Source organism: Polypterus senegalus, chromosome 17 (assembly GCF_016835505.1).
Source record: "Polypterus senegalus isolate Bchr_013 chromosome 17, ASM1683550v1, whole genome shotgun sequence".
Taxonomy (NCBI): domain Eukaryota; kingdom Metazoa; phylum Chordata; class Cladistia; order Polypteriformes; family Polypteridae; genus Polypterus; species Polypterus senegalus.
Window position 1 is genome coordinate 8601599 of NC_053170.1, and position 15977 is coordinate 8617575.

Below are 15977 nucleotides of genomic sequence, written 5' to 3' on the forward strand. Positions count from 1 at the left end.
GACGAGAACAGGCCGTTCAGCCCCACAAAGCTCGCCAGTCCTATCCACTTATTTCTTCCAAAAAAACATCAAGTCGAGTTTTGAAAGTCCACAAAGAGGTCACAGGTGAGACCACTGTTACCTCTAGGCAAATAACTTATTGGTCCTTTCAGAACTGTTAATGAGACACAGCCCACCGACACATCAGAACATCAGTAATTACAAACCCTTCAGTCCGTAACACCAAAGGAGGAGAAGATGATGGCGGCCAAGTCCAGACAAACTTGTTCATACAACCAGAGACATAAGCCTGCCAAACTCTCAGCTGGGAAGAATGTCTCGATCAGGAGATCTCCCCTCTCCAAAGAGGGTCCTCACTGCTTCAGGCCATCCACTGGACTACAACAATACAAATGTTTGCTGACTGACGTATGCAGTTGAATGGGGAATGCCAGGCACTGGAAGGGTACATACTGCAAATATTGCCAACTCGAAGCCTTCGCCCGGTTGTACGCAATAGTCAGGGGTGAGGAATATAGCAGTGCTACCTGAGGGGGACTACATGTCCCAGAATACAGCAGGATACTGCACCACTCAACTGCCTTGGCCTGCTGCACAGAGGCTAACGGGAAGAAGCCTTGATGGTGTGAGATTTAAAGGGATCCCGGTTTAGTTGCAAGTCTCTCGTTTTTTTTCTTTAATTGTTAAATGTTGATGGGATTTGTTTTATTTGGAATCCCTGCTACACAGAGTGTGCTCTTTGCCCTTCTGATCTGCGCAAGACATTCATCTGCCCAGTAAGACAAGGCGGTTCACTTGTGCGTTTTATCCAACATCATCGGTTAATGGATTGTGTTTTCGTGCATTTAACTGTTTATTGTTTACTATTGTGGGTCATTGGGAGGGAATCTGTAAACAAATAACACAAAATTACAGTAATAGAGGTAAAGTCTTAAAGTGACATTCATCACTCTGCATTTGAGGAAACCTCTCTCCACGTGTATTCTGCTTTAGAAGTAATCTCTGCAAAGATTGAAAGGCATTTCCAGCATATATTTGAAAGTGATGTGCAAAAAAAGTAAATCACATTTACAGTGACATAACCATCACAGTAATACATGTCACAGGTATGACGATAATACAATACAATACATCACACACGAACATGGACTCAAGACAGATGGCAAAAAACTCAATGTCCCAGACCCCTTTATGAAACAGCAACGTGTGAAAATGAGATCAGCTGCTGATTCCTGTGTTTCACTGTAGTTTTACTATTCCAACATCTAAAAATTAAAATCAGCTCCATCTCACCTGTCCTGTCAGATCTGAGGTGTGCTTTGAGGAGGTGAGCCCAGGTCAACAATTACTAAAATGAAAGTCAGCTCACCTGACCGGTCAGACCGGAGAGCTGCTGCACCCCCTCACCTGCCGATCGCGCTGTCAGTCTTCGAGGTGGCCACACTCCAGCTGGGATATTAAAAGTCTCCTGCTTAGACGTGTCTCTATGCCCGCTCAGGTTTGCTGCTCTCACCTCCATCTAGGTAATCCTAGTAGCTTTAGCTAAACCCCACAACATTATACGAAAAGGGCCTTTTATGTTTTATCTGCTGCGTCCATGGCACACATTATGACACCAAGGTGACCAGACCAAGACACTATGTGACAGTGCTACAAAGAGTTGTTACACTGTAGATGTCTCGTTTTTGGATTGCGTTGAATGTCTCTTGTCAGAAGAGTGCGTGTCAGACCAGGCCGGGTGCTCTCCTGGCTTCCACATTTCAAAAATAAAACAAACGCCTTTTTAACAGTGTGAAGCTTAGCGCCTTTGGTGCTGCTAACAAGACATTCTGTACACTCTATTGCAGACAGATCACCTTTTTTTCTTTAACATGCCACAAAATGGGCAAGTAGCCTGGTTTAATGAGAAAATAAAATAAAAAAATATTCTCTTTGGTTATTCTCTGAACTTCCATTTCTTGCCTATATCATCTTTTTTATTGCTATTTTAAACCAGACCTTAAATCCCATTCCTGCTGGGTCTGCAGCCTCCCAGAAATCTGGCTGCCAAATGATGTGACACAGTTACTGTCCGACAGTACGTGAAATTGAGGAGGCGGGTGACAAGAACTTAGTGATAAAAACGTCAGCAATCAGTGGCAGCCTCGCTGGTGCGTGGGAACACAAACTGGTAATCTCACAGAGCTCAGATGAGAGCCAAGTGTGAGCTGACTTCCATATTAGTAATAGCTGACCTGTGCTCACCTCCTCAGAACACTCAGGAACACCACTCAGGTGCTATCAGTTTTTAAACCTGAGCAATTATGTGGAAACATGACAAATAAATCAATAAATAAATAACTTACATGGGCCTCCAGTTGACATCAGATATCTACTGATAAGGAGGGAGAGGCTGTCATGAAGGATTGGGGATAAATAGCTGTAGGACAGGCTGACATTATCCATTTTTGCTATGGCTAGAACACAAGACACTCTTAATTCAAGCTAAAAAAGTCTTGGCTTCTAAGATTAGCCCCCCTCATTGGAATGCAGACCTTGCCCCTTATCTGATACAATGATTGAACTCACACCAACTACTGGAGGCACCAGCTGGACATCCATGTTTGAACAAAAGACCATAACTCAAGGATGAGTATCACTGATGGACAGAACTTTGTACCAATTGCCAAAAAAAAAGACCCAGGAAATCGATAACATGACATGTTTTCCCTTCCTTTAAAAACCCTAATAAAACTCACATCATCTTTCTTCTCAACAAGCTAACTATGCTCAACATGGTTGTAACTTCTGCTATAGAGCAGAGATCTCAGCGCTTACACGGTGCAGCCATAACAAGGCTGAAGCAATCCCTTTAAGTCTAAAGGGCAACTGTGCTGGACTGGAAAGGTGGAAGACTTGTCAGTATTAGAGTTCAAACCTTGCTGAGGAACAGCAAGTGTGCAAGCAGTGAAAGATGGGAGCTGACCGACTACCAGCTGACCTAGGAGGTGCAACTGTGTTGGCAACAAGAGGGCAGACACAGTGAGTTTGAACATGAGGTGAAATTGCAGTACCACTTGCAACCAGAAGGTAGGACTGAGCCAAAGCTCCTAAAAAAAGAAAGCATGACAAAGATTCTTCTAAGTGTCTGGTGAAAGCCTCCGTGGAAAGGAACAAACCATTGCTTACGTCAGACAATACGTAGGCCTGCTTTAATTCCGAAAATAATTAATTGTAACTTAGCAGTTAGGCCAATGGCAGCTCATGTATTATTGTATTGCTGTCACTGTAACTAAAAAGTAGTAGCCAAAGTAGTAGATAAATTATGAAGTTTCTTCCTAAATCCAGTAAGGAGATTCAGAACAGCAACTCACACCCACGCACATCCAAAAACTGGTTTAATCTAGTGCAGTCCAGCTGTGAGCAAATGAGCACCCCAGTGCAAGAAACAGAAGCTTACTATCTAGCTTAAGAACTGAGCCATTATGACCACATGAACTGAAAGATTAGAATTCATAAATTGTGTGCCTTGCCCTATAGGAGAGAAAATGTTCAGCTAAGGTTTTGTAATTTTGTGTTGTTTGTCATTGTCTTTCATCTATATACCTATCTATAATTGCATATATCTATCTTCAATTATTTTTATGTTATAAATAAGTTGTAATATTTTATTTACTTCAATAAGCTTGGCTGGGTATTTTGTGAAAGAAAATATACCGCCATGTTCAGATCACCACATCACAAAGTGAAAGTGTTAATGTAGACTTTTGCTGATTTATGGACTGTGTTCATAAATTTTACAGATCTCTTCATATATCTGGAGTTCCCGCTGAAGGTGAAACAGAGATCCCTCACTTGACCGACATTACTTTGTCGTTCCCCTTTGTGGGCGTCTTAATTGCCTTAAATAATCACCAGCACTGCCAAAGGCAAAACTGATAATGAATTAACTGAGTGATTAATCCTTCTTTTTTCCTACATTGTTTAAAATGTAGAAACAAAGATGGCACATAAATTATTTATGAATAACTTTAACAACACTAGACAGCTGTACAATTTTTGTATGTGTGACATTTAGTGAATGAAAAGAAAAAAAAAATCACAATGTAGAAACTGTAGTGCAAAATGAAACCATAAATGAAGAGGCATCACTGACAGTAGAAGAGCACCACCGTCAGTTCTACTGAGCCAATGAGATTTCCACATCTAATCGAAATAAGATACATTTGATTGTTTGTTTGCTGCTGTGGGTTGGCACCCTGCCCGGGATTGGTTCCTACCTTGTGCCCTGTGTTGGCTGGGATTGGCTCCAGCAGACCCCCGTGACCCTATGTTCGAATTCAGAGGGTTGGAAAATGGATGGATGATTGTTTGTCAGCTATGCAAATCCACACTGTTTATCCCATCTCCACCACACTTTACAGAATTTCCCCCTCTGTACAGTTGGGGACTCCAAGCTACATTTTGTTCTGAAAATGTTCTCCCCTTAGCAGAGGTGTGGAAAGTGAGTGTAGTGAGTGAAAATTAAGTTCTGTGCCCATGTATTGGGGTGTGCATTTTACAGTTTGTTAAATTAGACTCGTAACATTTAATTTGGGTGGTTATCAGGATTATTTTGATAAGATATGCAGCTTTTAACATTATTAACGTAACATTATTTTTGATAGTGTGTGTTTAAACTGAAGTAGATGGATTGGGAGAGCATCTGGGGTCATGAGGTCACTGGAGAGGGGTGTGTGGCGCTCCCGTTATCTCTGCAAAGGGACGAAGGTCCAAGTCTTTAGAGTCCTGGTGCTTACTGTTTGTGAGACATGGATGCTATCCAGTGACCTGAGATGAATACTCGACTCCTTTGGCGTCTCTTTGGAGAGTCCTTAGGTCACGCTGGTTTGACTTTGTGTTGCTCATGGGGTCCCGGATGAGGCACATTACCTGCATTGTTAGGGAGCGTCAGTTACAGCACTATGGCCATGAGTCGTGATTCCCCGAGGGTGGTCCGGCTCGCAGGATTCTCATTGTAGAGGACTTGAGCAGGATGCCTGCATAACACCTGACTGCGGCAGACAGGTGGGTGGGACTGGACTGCGTGTCTGCCTGGGATGTTGCCAACTGGGATCTCAAGCTGTTTTATTGTGTGGTGGGCGTGGCAACGTTCGGTACCAGTGCACGCTCTCTAACCTGACCTAACCTGAGATGCCTTTTGGACAGAAGGTTTGGTCAGCATGGCAATGACTCATTGGAATGACAATGTGTTTTTCAAGAGACAGAATTCTGGGATGCATGCAAATAAGATTGAAGAATGCAGAGAAATATGAAACTATGAGAGTAAATAACAGAAAGAGTGCGGTTATTTCATTAATGTATATGTTTAAGCTCAGACAAACTAACCAGTGTGTACATGCTTGTAAGAAGATGTAAGCTACATACTTGGGAACTTTGCAGTCAAAATCTTTCATATTTAATTTAAAATAACTTCACTGACAAGCAAGATGATTAAAGGAAATCATTAATTGTCGATTCTGACTGAAATAACCAAATCAAAAATAGCCATTAGCCTATGGTTTTTGAAAGGCAAACTGGCCCACTGACAGTTTCTTGGTTGTTCGTCATGGGCACTCTGATTCCCTTTACTGAACTGATGCTTTCAAACTACCCATTAAAGTGAATTGATTCTTTTTCATTCATTTTTAGGATTAAATGCTGAATGGGGGTTCCTACTACAAGTGATCAGAAATATGTCATTTAATAATTCATTATTTTGCATGGCAATTCATATGACACTGTCCCATTTCAATCCACAAAGAATGTCAACACATTTAAGATGCATAATTAAAATAAGATGTTACGTTACAGAGTCACATATGAATGAGAATTGTGTGACTTATTCCTGGGTAATTCGTTCATAAATCAAATGAACAAGAATCACATAAAAGTGTGAAAACAAATAATTGTTAGAAATTAGAATAATGTTATGAGGTTTGTTTTTTTGTGACTAATTTGTTGTATATACAAAGGGACCTACACATATTAATATTAACAGTGTTTATATTCAGTTTAAAACTATTCCAAGAACAAACTGTACAAAACAAAACAAATATATTCTAATACACAGTAAATGTGCTGTTATTCAAATTGTACTTATATGATGAATGACAGAATCATCAACAACGAGAGTTTTTGTTTGCCTACATTGATACAGTTTGAACTCAACTCCTAAGTGAAGCGAGTCAAGACTCAAACGTCTACCAGCGTCAGCAAAACAAAAGATGCTGATGATATCATCATGCAGGACAAACGTGTGCTTTAGCCCTCCTGCTGAGCTCCACTGAATTGATTTGTTCGTGACTGCGAATCGATTCTCATGATTCACAGAAAAGTGTCATTCAAAAAGAACGAATTGTTCGCAAGTCACACATCAATAATTTTTGTCTGCTGTATCCTGGACTGCTCTGTAATATTCCGACAAACCAAATTTCTTTCTTTGGATAATAAACGTGAATTGGCCTCTACTAAAACTGTGCAGTAATTATGGTGGTGCATTTATGTGAAGAAAAGGTAACCACCACTGTGATACGCTACAATTCATCAAAATGTATAATTTTTTTTTTTTTTTCGAGATTTGCAACAAAGTTCTTAGACAGCAGAAACAAATCCTGGAGTCTTAGCGAGACGGTATTGTGTTAATTTCTCAAATCGGCTCTGCAAAAAGCGGTGAACAAAGTGGCATCAGCAATCCAAGGTGAAATGATGACAATTCCTAATAGCACAATAAGCAAGACTCAAAGACAGATATCTCAGCCTAAAGGAATTCATCTCAAAGAGACAGTATTTACATAGTCAAGAAACTTAAAAAACATTAAATGTTAAAAATACTCCAACCTCATGAAAAGACTTTATTATATGATAAAAATCGTTTTCTTGTCTTAGAACACTGGGCTTATTTTTGACAAATGCAAGCCTTGAAAGTGTTTCCTTTGTGTTCCACTTTCAGTATGAATCACGTTGAATTACAGCCCATTAGGTTTTCAAATTAATACATAAATAATAATAAGATACAAGATAAATGTGCAACACAACATACACATTTTATTTTTATATTTATATATATATATATATATGTGCTTTGTCCAGAGTTTGTTCCTATCCTAGCTTGCATAGGCTCCAGCACCCCCTGGAACCCCTGGCCATGATTAAGCAGGTTCAAAAATTACATATAACCACACAAACACGCATATATATAAAAACACACACACGTGTATAAAAAAAAAATACACACACATATATGCATATATACTGTATAAATTATAGATAGATAGATGCAAATGGCACTATATAACACATAGATATGTGTATATATGTATATGTATGTTTCGTATTGCATATTTATTATGTGTGTAAATATACAGGTACATTACACATATATAAGACATGTATGTTGCATATTTAATTATTATTTGTTATACACACACATATACAGTACATACTACTGTACATACACACACTTAAATAAACACACAGATCATAAGCTAAAGAGTCACACCTGAGATGCTAGTCTTCTCATGGCTTCTTCCTGGCGCCTTCGCATTTCTGGGGTCCCTGGGCAGCTGCCACTGCCAATGGTAGAGTGGGCTGGTGGCGCTTGGCCCAGTGGGAGGTTTCCTTCACCATCTGAGAAAATGAGGACAGAACAAGAACAAAACTGAAGAAAATAAATCATCAAGAAGTACTCTGCTCTTCATTTCATGGCTGATGCCACCCTCATTCCAGGTGTTATTTAGGTCTTTCATCTCATGTTATCGTGCCTAGATGCTTCTTTGATCCTAAAGCTTGTCTTTCTTCCATCTACATCTATCACTTTCTCTCTTTTTATGCAACTTCATTTAACAATTCAATCCAATTTATACTTTTAACATTTTCAGGGATGTCAGCATGACACGGTGCCCCAGAAAGTTCACAAAAATATAAATCCAGAGTTACACATCACAATAAACTGCCCCCTATTTGTCATTAAGCAGGAAACTGGCTACGACTAAACATTTGCTGCCATAATACAATCCAAAGATAACTTACGCTTGGGTGAGGCATGCGGGCTGTCCGAGGCAATTTGCCTCATGCGGTTACCATGGCAGCTCATGGCGACCAGTCGTGAAACAATGGCCGTCTTGCCGAAGCCGATGTTGCCAACGATGACCACACCGCGGTTGGTGTTGCTGTTGGAGCTCTGTAGTTGCCCCTCAATTTCCTGGAAGAGCCAGTCACGCCCAATGAATACCGAATCCACCGTGATGCTTGGGACTTCGAACAGCAGAGGCTTGAGGGAGATGTCGGGGGGCCGGTAAGGTGCAAAACGGACTGGGAGGAGGGAAGATATACACAAGATCAATGGAATGAGATAAGGGGTGGGATGGGGAGTACAGGCCTGGAGTGTCAGGGTACTGCCAGAGAAGAGCAGAACCTTCAACACAAACTCATGCCAGGTGCATCTTGCAAGTGTGTTCATTCCAGGCATGCACAATTAAAGAAGACAAAGAGCACACAAAATGAATAACATTAGAAACCCAACATCTGAAACCCACTGAACTGCGTCTTGCTTCCTCCATGACAGTCATAAACACAAGGAGCAAGGCAGGTCATGGGCGTCAAACTCGTATCACTACCTGGAGCCCATTAGAGTGTCCAGCTGACTGTGCGGGCCGCTATATGGCGTCATGGTGGGGACTACAAAGAACCTCATTGCGCTCTTTAGCAGAGCATACGCCAAAGCTGATTGGCTCAGTAGACACAAAGCTCTCCACGCTAGAGAATGGGTGACAATCCTCACCTGCCGTCACATAGAGGAAACCGCACCACAGTCTGAACACTGAGCTCGGCGAGTGATAACTAGACTCCCAAGTTGACCACCTAACCCAGACTGAGCCACACGGGTATCGGCGAGTTCATTATTAGATCAACGTTTTTGTTGTAATGTTCAGTCTCAAGACAAAATGTTTTTCAGTGAATAAAGCTCTGGTGGCTGGGCAAAGGGGTCAAGAGGACGGCTTCACATGCTTTCTTCCTCCGCAGATCTATTCACAGGTAGCCATTAGACAAATTAAGGTTTAAGATTTTGTTTTTAAAACAAACCAATGCCAGTATGAAGGATGCATAAACTTACTGATCCAAGACTTTAACTTTACAACATCAGTACACTTTTCCATCATAATAATAATTATCATAGCCCTTCACAAATAATCAAAGAGGAACAAAAGGAATAGTAGCAGCACAGAAAAAATGATCAAATTACTAACCCCGAACCCCCCTGTGCACACAAAATCTGTGAAAGTGGCTGGCAGCAAAGCCCAAACCAGCAATGTTAATGGTGGAGGGGAGGGAAGGCAAGTTTCAAAAATAAGCATAAATAGAGAGAGTATCACTTACGTGAGTGGGTGTGCCAGGTATGGATGTTAGCGCAAGCTGAAGCAGAATACACAATCAGAGAAAAGAAATGAAAGGGTGGCAGTGCAGTGGAAGGTGCTGTTCCGGCAGGACAGGGAACACCACCAGATAAGAAAGCTTCATGCAATCATCTGATCAGCATCCACATGGAGGCACTCCCACCACCCCCTAAATGGTAACCCCCCCATAACACCATATAAGAAAGAGCTTCATGCAATCGTCTTCTCGATAGTCACAGAAGGGCACATCAACACCACCACCTCTCTCTGGCTTCCTGTTAAGGAACAGACAAGCGTATTCTGTGGACAACCCGAACGAAAGCCGAGGCACAAGGAAAAAGGAAGTAAAGCAGCCCTGCACTGGGCCTAACGTAGCATACAAGGGAAAGACGTTTCGAAGCTGACATTAGTAACCTCCCATGCTCTGCTAATCAGCTGTTATGAGAAGAGCAGTAAATGCTTTGGAGGGGGTAAAAAAAAAATGAAACTTTATTATCAAAAGATTAGAAAAATAAGTTAGGTGAGGAACACGAACATTAGTTAGGACAGCAATTATGGGGGCACGCAGCAGAAATGATCGCTGGGACCTTCTCGGCCCACATCTTTATCAAGTGTTACACCCACAAGCCCTAGGGCATCGTGAAGGCCTCCTCCCAGCATTCCCAAGGTCTCTTTGTATCACTTCCAGCAGCAGAGATTTGGACATAAACAGGAAAAATACTCTGAGTATGATTGTGACAGTAACAAGAGCAGCAGTGTCATCACTGAATGCAGCAGCTGGGTTTGTGGAACTCGATTGAAGGGAAAGGGCCAAAGAAATATGTTTTATGCTGTTTGCCATAATATTTAAGATCGGCTTATTTATTAATTGAGCTTCTATAGAAAGTCAGTTTTTCCCTGGGGAGAACTAAAGTGCTAGCTTGCTTGCTTTCTATCTCTGTTTATCAATCTGCTTCCTCAAAGACATCACAAAGGTTATCAAGAACCACAACACACCATCCTACCAAAAATGTCGGTCAAGCAACTTTAACTTCAAAACTGGAAGAACCCAAACTCTCCTCTTTTAAGTCAGTGGGAAACTGATGTGTTATATTATTTGAAATTGGAAAAAATCAAATACTCAGTTAGAGGATCTGTGCAGACGTTTTTCAAAACATGGCAGGATCTAATCAGTAATATTTTAGAATAAGTTCATGAAGCATAGAGAATCTATTAATTTAGGTATGTTTAAAAGCTGTAAAATTTTTATGCCGTTTGGCTTGCTCTCTCTCTCAAGGGTGGGGATCGATCTGTTCTTAACTCTATTTTTCTTTTTGTAAAAACTTGATTGCTTTGTATGGAGTGCAATAAAATTAATAAAAAAAAAAAAAAAAACTTCTTGTTTGCAGAAAGCTGCTGCCGTGTCACCTCAGTTGACTGAACGTTAAAATACATTCTGAGTGACAGGGGGTGCCAGCACAGCTATTAACTGAATCAGGAATGTCCAGCAGGTGGCGTGAGTTTCCTGCCTTCATAAGGGTCTCGAGTGTATTTGAAATGTCCAGTGTTGCCAAAGTAAACAGCCTGCTTCTTCCACAGATGGACACTGCAGCCATGTGAGGAAGAGACATTTTACAAGACACTTGAAAGATAACCTTCTGTATCGATGGCTTGAGCAAAGGAGCTCATGGTGTCTTTTACGGGCACATTTGTTTGCTTCTACAGTTCTTTGGCTACAGAGGCACAGCTTGCATTTCTCAGTCTTCAACAAGATGCACTTTGGAAGCTAAAATCTTCTTCTTCCATAGCTAAACTGAGATCAATCTATCAAAATAAATAAATAATTAAGAGTAAGCCACCAATAATCAAAACTAAAATAGGAATAATCAAAAATGAATGTAACTGAACTGAAACAACTTTTACAAAGGAACTTCTTCCTCTTTTGGCTGTTCCCATTAGGGGTCACCACAGCGGATCATCTTGTTCCATTTCTTCCTGTCCTCGTCATCCTGCTCTGTCACCCTCATCACCTGCATATCCTCTCTCACCACATCCATAAACCTCCTCTTAGACCTTCCTCTTCCCTGGCAGCTCTATCCTTAGTACCCTTCTCTCAGTATACAGCATCTCTCCTCTGCTCATGTCCAAACCAACGCAACCTCGCCTCTCTGACTCTGTCCCCCAACCGTCCAACTTGAGCTGATCCTCTAATGTCCTCATTTCTAATCCTATCCATCCTCGTCACACCCAATGCAAATCTTACCATCTTCAACTCTGCCAGCTCCATCTCTGTCTCCTGCTTTCTGGTCAGTGCCACCGTCTCCAGCCCATATAACATAGCTGGTCTCACCACCGTCCTGTAGACCTTCCCTGTCACTCTTGCTGATACCTGTCTGTCACAAATCACACCCTGCCTGCACTCTCTTCTTCACTTCTCTTCCACACTCCCCATTACTCTGTACTGTTGATCCCAAGTATTTAAACTCCTCCACTTTTGCCAGTTCTTACTCCCTCATCCTCACCATTCCACTGACCTCCCTCTCATTCACACACATGTATTCTGTCGTGGTGGTCCTACTGACCTTCATTCCTCATCCCTCCCGAGCAGATCTCCACCTCTCCAGGGTCTCCTCAACCTGCTCCCTACTATCACTACAGATCACAGTGTCATCAGCAAACATCACAGTCCATGGGGACTCCTGTCTAATCTCGTCTGTCAGCCTGTCCATCACCATTGGAGATAAGAAAGGGCTCTGAGCCAATCCCTGATGTAATCCTACCTCCATCACTCCTACCACAGACCTCAACATGGTCACACTTCCCTCATACATATCCTGTACAACTCTTACGTACTTCTCTGCCACTTTTACAAAGGAACTAAAAGACAATATTATTACAAGAATTAGAATGAAAATAATGGTGAACATAAGAATAAAACAAACAAGGAAAGTAAGATGGACATGAAAGGAGAAATGACACAGCAAGTTGTGAAAAATGAAAAATGGCCCAACTGTAACCTTGGCACAAAGTGATATCAATGAAGTTGTTACATGAGAAAGAAGAATGTGATGACAAGATAATTTAAAGTGACAATGAGATGCCAACGGTAATAATCAAAAAGGGGATCATAAGAACGACTAAATAAGCTCGTCGGGCAAGACAGCACATCCTGGGAATGAAGCAGCAAGGCCTAAGCTGTTCCAATAAGATGGTACACTGAGGACATGTGACCCTGAATGATGTCAATACGACAAGCAAGTCCTGTTTGTCCATGAAGTCCTGCTAACTGAGTAGTATTTGTTGGCCTGAGCCAAATGACATTTAGAGAGTGAGTATGAGTACTGAAATGTGTGGCAAAGAGCCGGAGAGTTTAACGTGCATGAATGAGATTACACATCCTACACTGACAACAGGCGTGACAGACAAGCCATCTTATCTGTAATTAAGTGTTACAGAATGAAGGCTCTGAACACTTCAAGGAATGAGGGGTCTCAGGTTTGGTTTTTTCAGTAAATTTACAAACCTTTCTGAAAATTTGTGTTCACTTTGTCATTATGGGTTACTGAGTGTAGGCAAAAATGTCAATTTGTCCTTTTAAAATGAATCAAGTGTGCAGAAAGTGAGAGGATGTGCGCGTCTTGTCTAAACTCCACTGTGATTCACAGAGCAGTAGAGCGTTCATTAAATGCACAATACACATTTCGTAAGACAATTGAGTCTCGTCATGATGTGCGTGATTAGTCCATTATTTCTCATTATTATCCCCTTATTATTTTTCTCATAGATCTGTTGCCTTATTGCAAAGATTAAACATGACGCCACAAATATTTTCCAGAAAGCAACACAGTTGAGAAGGTGATGGCACTCTGAGCAAGAAACTGCAGAAACAAACACTCCTAAGAGAGGCCTCGGCTGCACCCTGGTGTCACCAGAGGAGAGGCGAGTGCCTTCATCAGCCTGCTTTCATCATTAACCATGCAAAATGTAGCGATTAATAAAACATGCAGCACTTACTAATTTTAAAAAAAGCACGTGATGAATTAAAACAGAATACTTAATTGTGTCCCACCCTTAACGTGACCCCTGCCAGACTTCTTCCCTAAAGCTCATCTTTTGTGTTTAGGATTTCATTTAGAAGCAGGAACGGATCAAACACAAAAGGAAGGATGCGGCAAAATTTCTATTTTGTCTACCACTGGCACAGAGCATCAGCGCGGTGACATCGATCTGCACGCTGTGTTCTTCCTCCATATCAAACAGGCAGAGGCGAAGGCCAAGGAGATGGATTATCTGAGGTGATGCATCACTGCAGCCTTGGGTTTTAAATTATTTACGAACGTGAGAATGAGTCATCTACTCCAGAGAGTCCGAAAACCAACTGGCATCTCTGCAGTCTTACAGTTGGGCCTATGTGATCAGCATCTTAAAGGAAATGCTCCTTGACAGTTCCTCCTGCCTTGCCGTCTCAGGGAATGTTCTGCTAAGCAACAAGTAATGGGAGTCCCTGGACAAGCCGGGAGGAGAAGGAACAGGATGAAGCCAGTTCTGACTTGTGTGGGGCTTTTCAAAACTAGACAATTACTTTGTACTTAGAATGAAAATATATCGGACAAAGTCATATTGTCAGTCAGCCTTTACATTCTGAAGAAGGAAATTTAAAAATAAAATGTAACCTGGCACAAGTGGTCAAAAGCCCATCAAAATACTGGATAAGCAGGAAATGCCTTTCCTGCTGTGCCGCGATGCCTAGAGTTCACAACACGAGATCCAAAGTCGACAGACATCTTACTTAGCCTCCCACTGATCATCTTGACCGCGTATCTTAAATGACGCCTCCCTTCATGCAGCTAGATGCTCCTGGTGCCAGTTAGGTTGGCTGGCACAGTGAAGGAACCCCCCCAATTCCAAAGGCTTGAATTGTTCCCTAGTAATATCATATTACTGTTATTTTTTCCAGTTTACAAGGGAGATAAGAAATGTGCTAAACCTGAAAGAAAAAGTTCTGTGTCTGATATGCACGGCATGCACTGCAATCCAAGGAGCGGGCAGTTTTCATTTGTTGAAAGAAAGCTAAAAGAAGAAGAAGAGAAAAAGCTGCACCAGCATGGAGCCGAAATATCACAAACATCTGAAAGGGCCTCTCAGTCAGAAGACCACCATTTAAATGAAAAGCACAATTCACTGATAGGACACTGGGTACAGTACACCGTGGAGCATACACTGTGCAACTTTGGCACCATTTTAAGCCTGATGTGCAGAGTCGAGCCGAATTTTAGCTTTGTCAGCCGTCGTTTCACGTGCGATATGAGATATGCCCGATTACATCTGACAATGCGAGCGGAAGAATTTCTGTCAAGTCACAAATTTCAGTCAGCTATCTCGGGGAGCGAGCATTCCCACGAGTTGATTTTCTGATGTTGCCAAGAAATTTCCAGAAATCCATTGCGCATTGGTCACAGTTAGCGTGCACTGTGCTTTGAGTATTGCTGATGTTGTGCTTATTTCCATCTTTTTGATTTCAAAAATCTTAAACTGTCATACAGCAACACACCTACAACTAAATGGCCAATGACAAAAGGAAGAACTCAAAATAAATGTACACAACGGTGACCGACACTGCTGTACCTCCAGTTCTCTCTGTAAAACACAAAGATTGTACTTTCCGTTCTTTTCCAGCCATCCGTGTTTCTTTACTTTATATGCAGCACTTCTCTTTGTTAACATTTTGAGAAGTCTGTGGCCATATCGTCTTTTGTTTCAAATGGGTAAAGTTTAACGCAAAATGTCAGTGGGTAAAGCAGTCCATCGGGGGCCACGTACACGTGTAGTCCTAGCACCCACGTCATGGCATGTCAATCAGACCGAACGTGTCCGTACTGACGGACTGCAGACTCCATCATGCACTGTGAGTAGTTAATGCCTAGCATGAGAGGATTCAGAAGGAGGTTCATGATGTGCACACGTAAGGCCGTAAAAACGGAGGAGCGAGTGCAGCTCACCTCGTACATCCTGCCCTGAGCGCCCCGCTGCAATGCTCTGTCGTGGCATTCGTAGAGAGGTACGCAGCGGCGTGTGTCTCTGCTCATCCAGGTAAGCCAAGTCCTCCAGGTGTGCTGAACTGGTCGCTAAAAAAGAAATTGTCACGTTATTAAAGATAAGATCAGAAAGACAATGGGCTGCCCAGGGTGAACACGTCCTGGAAAAGGGAAGATACAGTAAATGTTACCCATTTAACCACATAACAACAAATCAACTTGCATGTTAACAATAAACTAAAAAGTTTATGAGAAGCAGGAATAAAGGCCTGCATACAGATCTTCAAATGTGCCAGCAGTTTTTTGACAGGGAAGCTGGCATCACTTCTCACCCCTGTGGATGAAATTATTAAGAAAAACAACTTGATGCAAATGAGTCAAAACTGGGACCTTCAAGGTGAAGTTACATTTAAGAAATGCAGATGAAGTTTTTGTATCGTATTTTGCATTTGAAGTCATGCCTGTCATTACTGAAGCAGTCAAACTGAAACGAATACAAGACTAAGTGACGGCTGTCCACTTCCAAAGGATTACAACCTCATGACTGCAG

General features: G+C 41.7%; 1 protein-coding gene across 8 annotated transcripts in view; it reads right to left on the reverse strand.

Moving 5' to 3' along the window:
• The window catches only part of LOC120517328 (protein TANC2), a 434594-nt gene that overhangs the window by 46008 nt on the left and 372609 nt on the right, over positions 1-15977 (reverse strand). For 6 of the 8 annotated variants that reach the window (XM_039739552.1, XM_039739550.1, XM_039739548.1 and 3 more), the window contains 4 exons: positions 15392-15517; positions 9397-9432; positions 8050-8331; positions 7520-7647 (listed from right to left, as the gene is read on the reverse strand). In XM_039739552.1, the coding sequence (XP_039595486.1) occupies positions 7520-7647; positions 8050-8331; positions 9397-9432; positions 15392-15517 (572 nt within the window). The remainder of the gene's footprint in view (positions 1-7519; positions 7648-8049; positions 8332-9396; positions 9433-15391; positions 15518-15977) is intronic. The other 2 variants (XM_039739549.1, XM_039739551.1) reach the window with 1 other exon arrangement.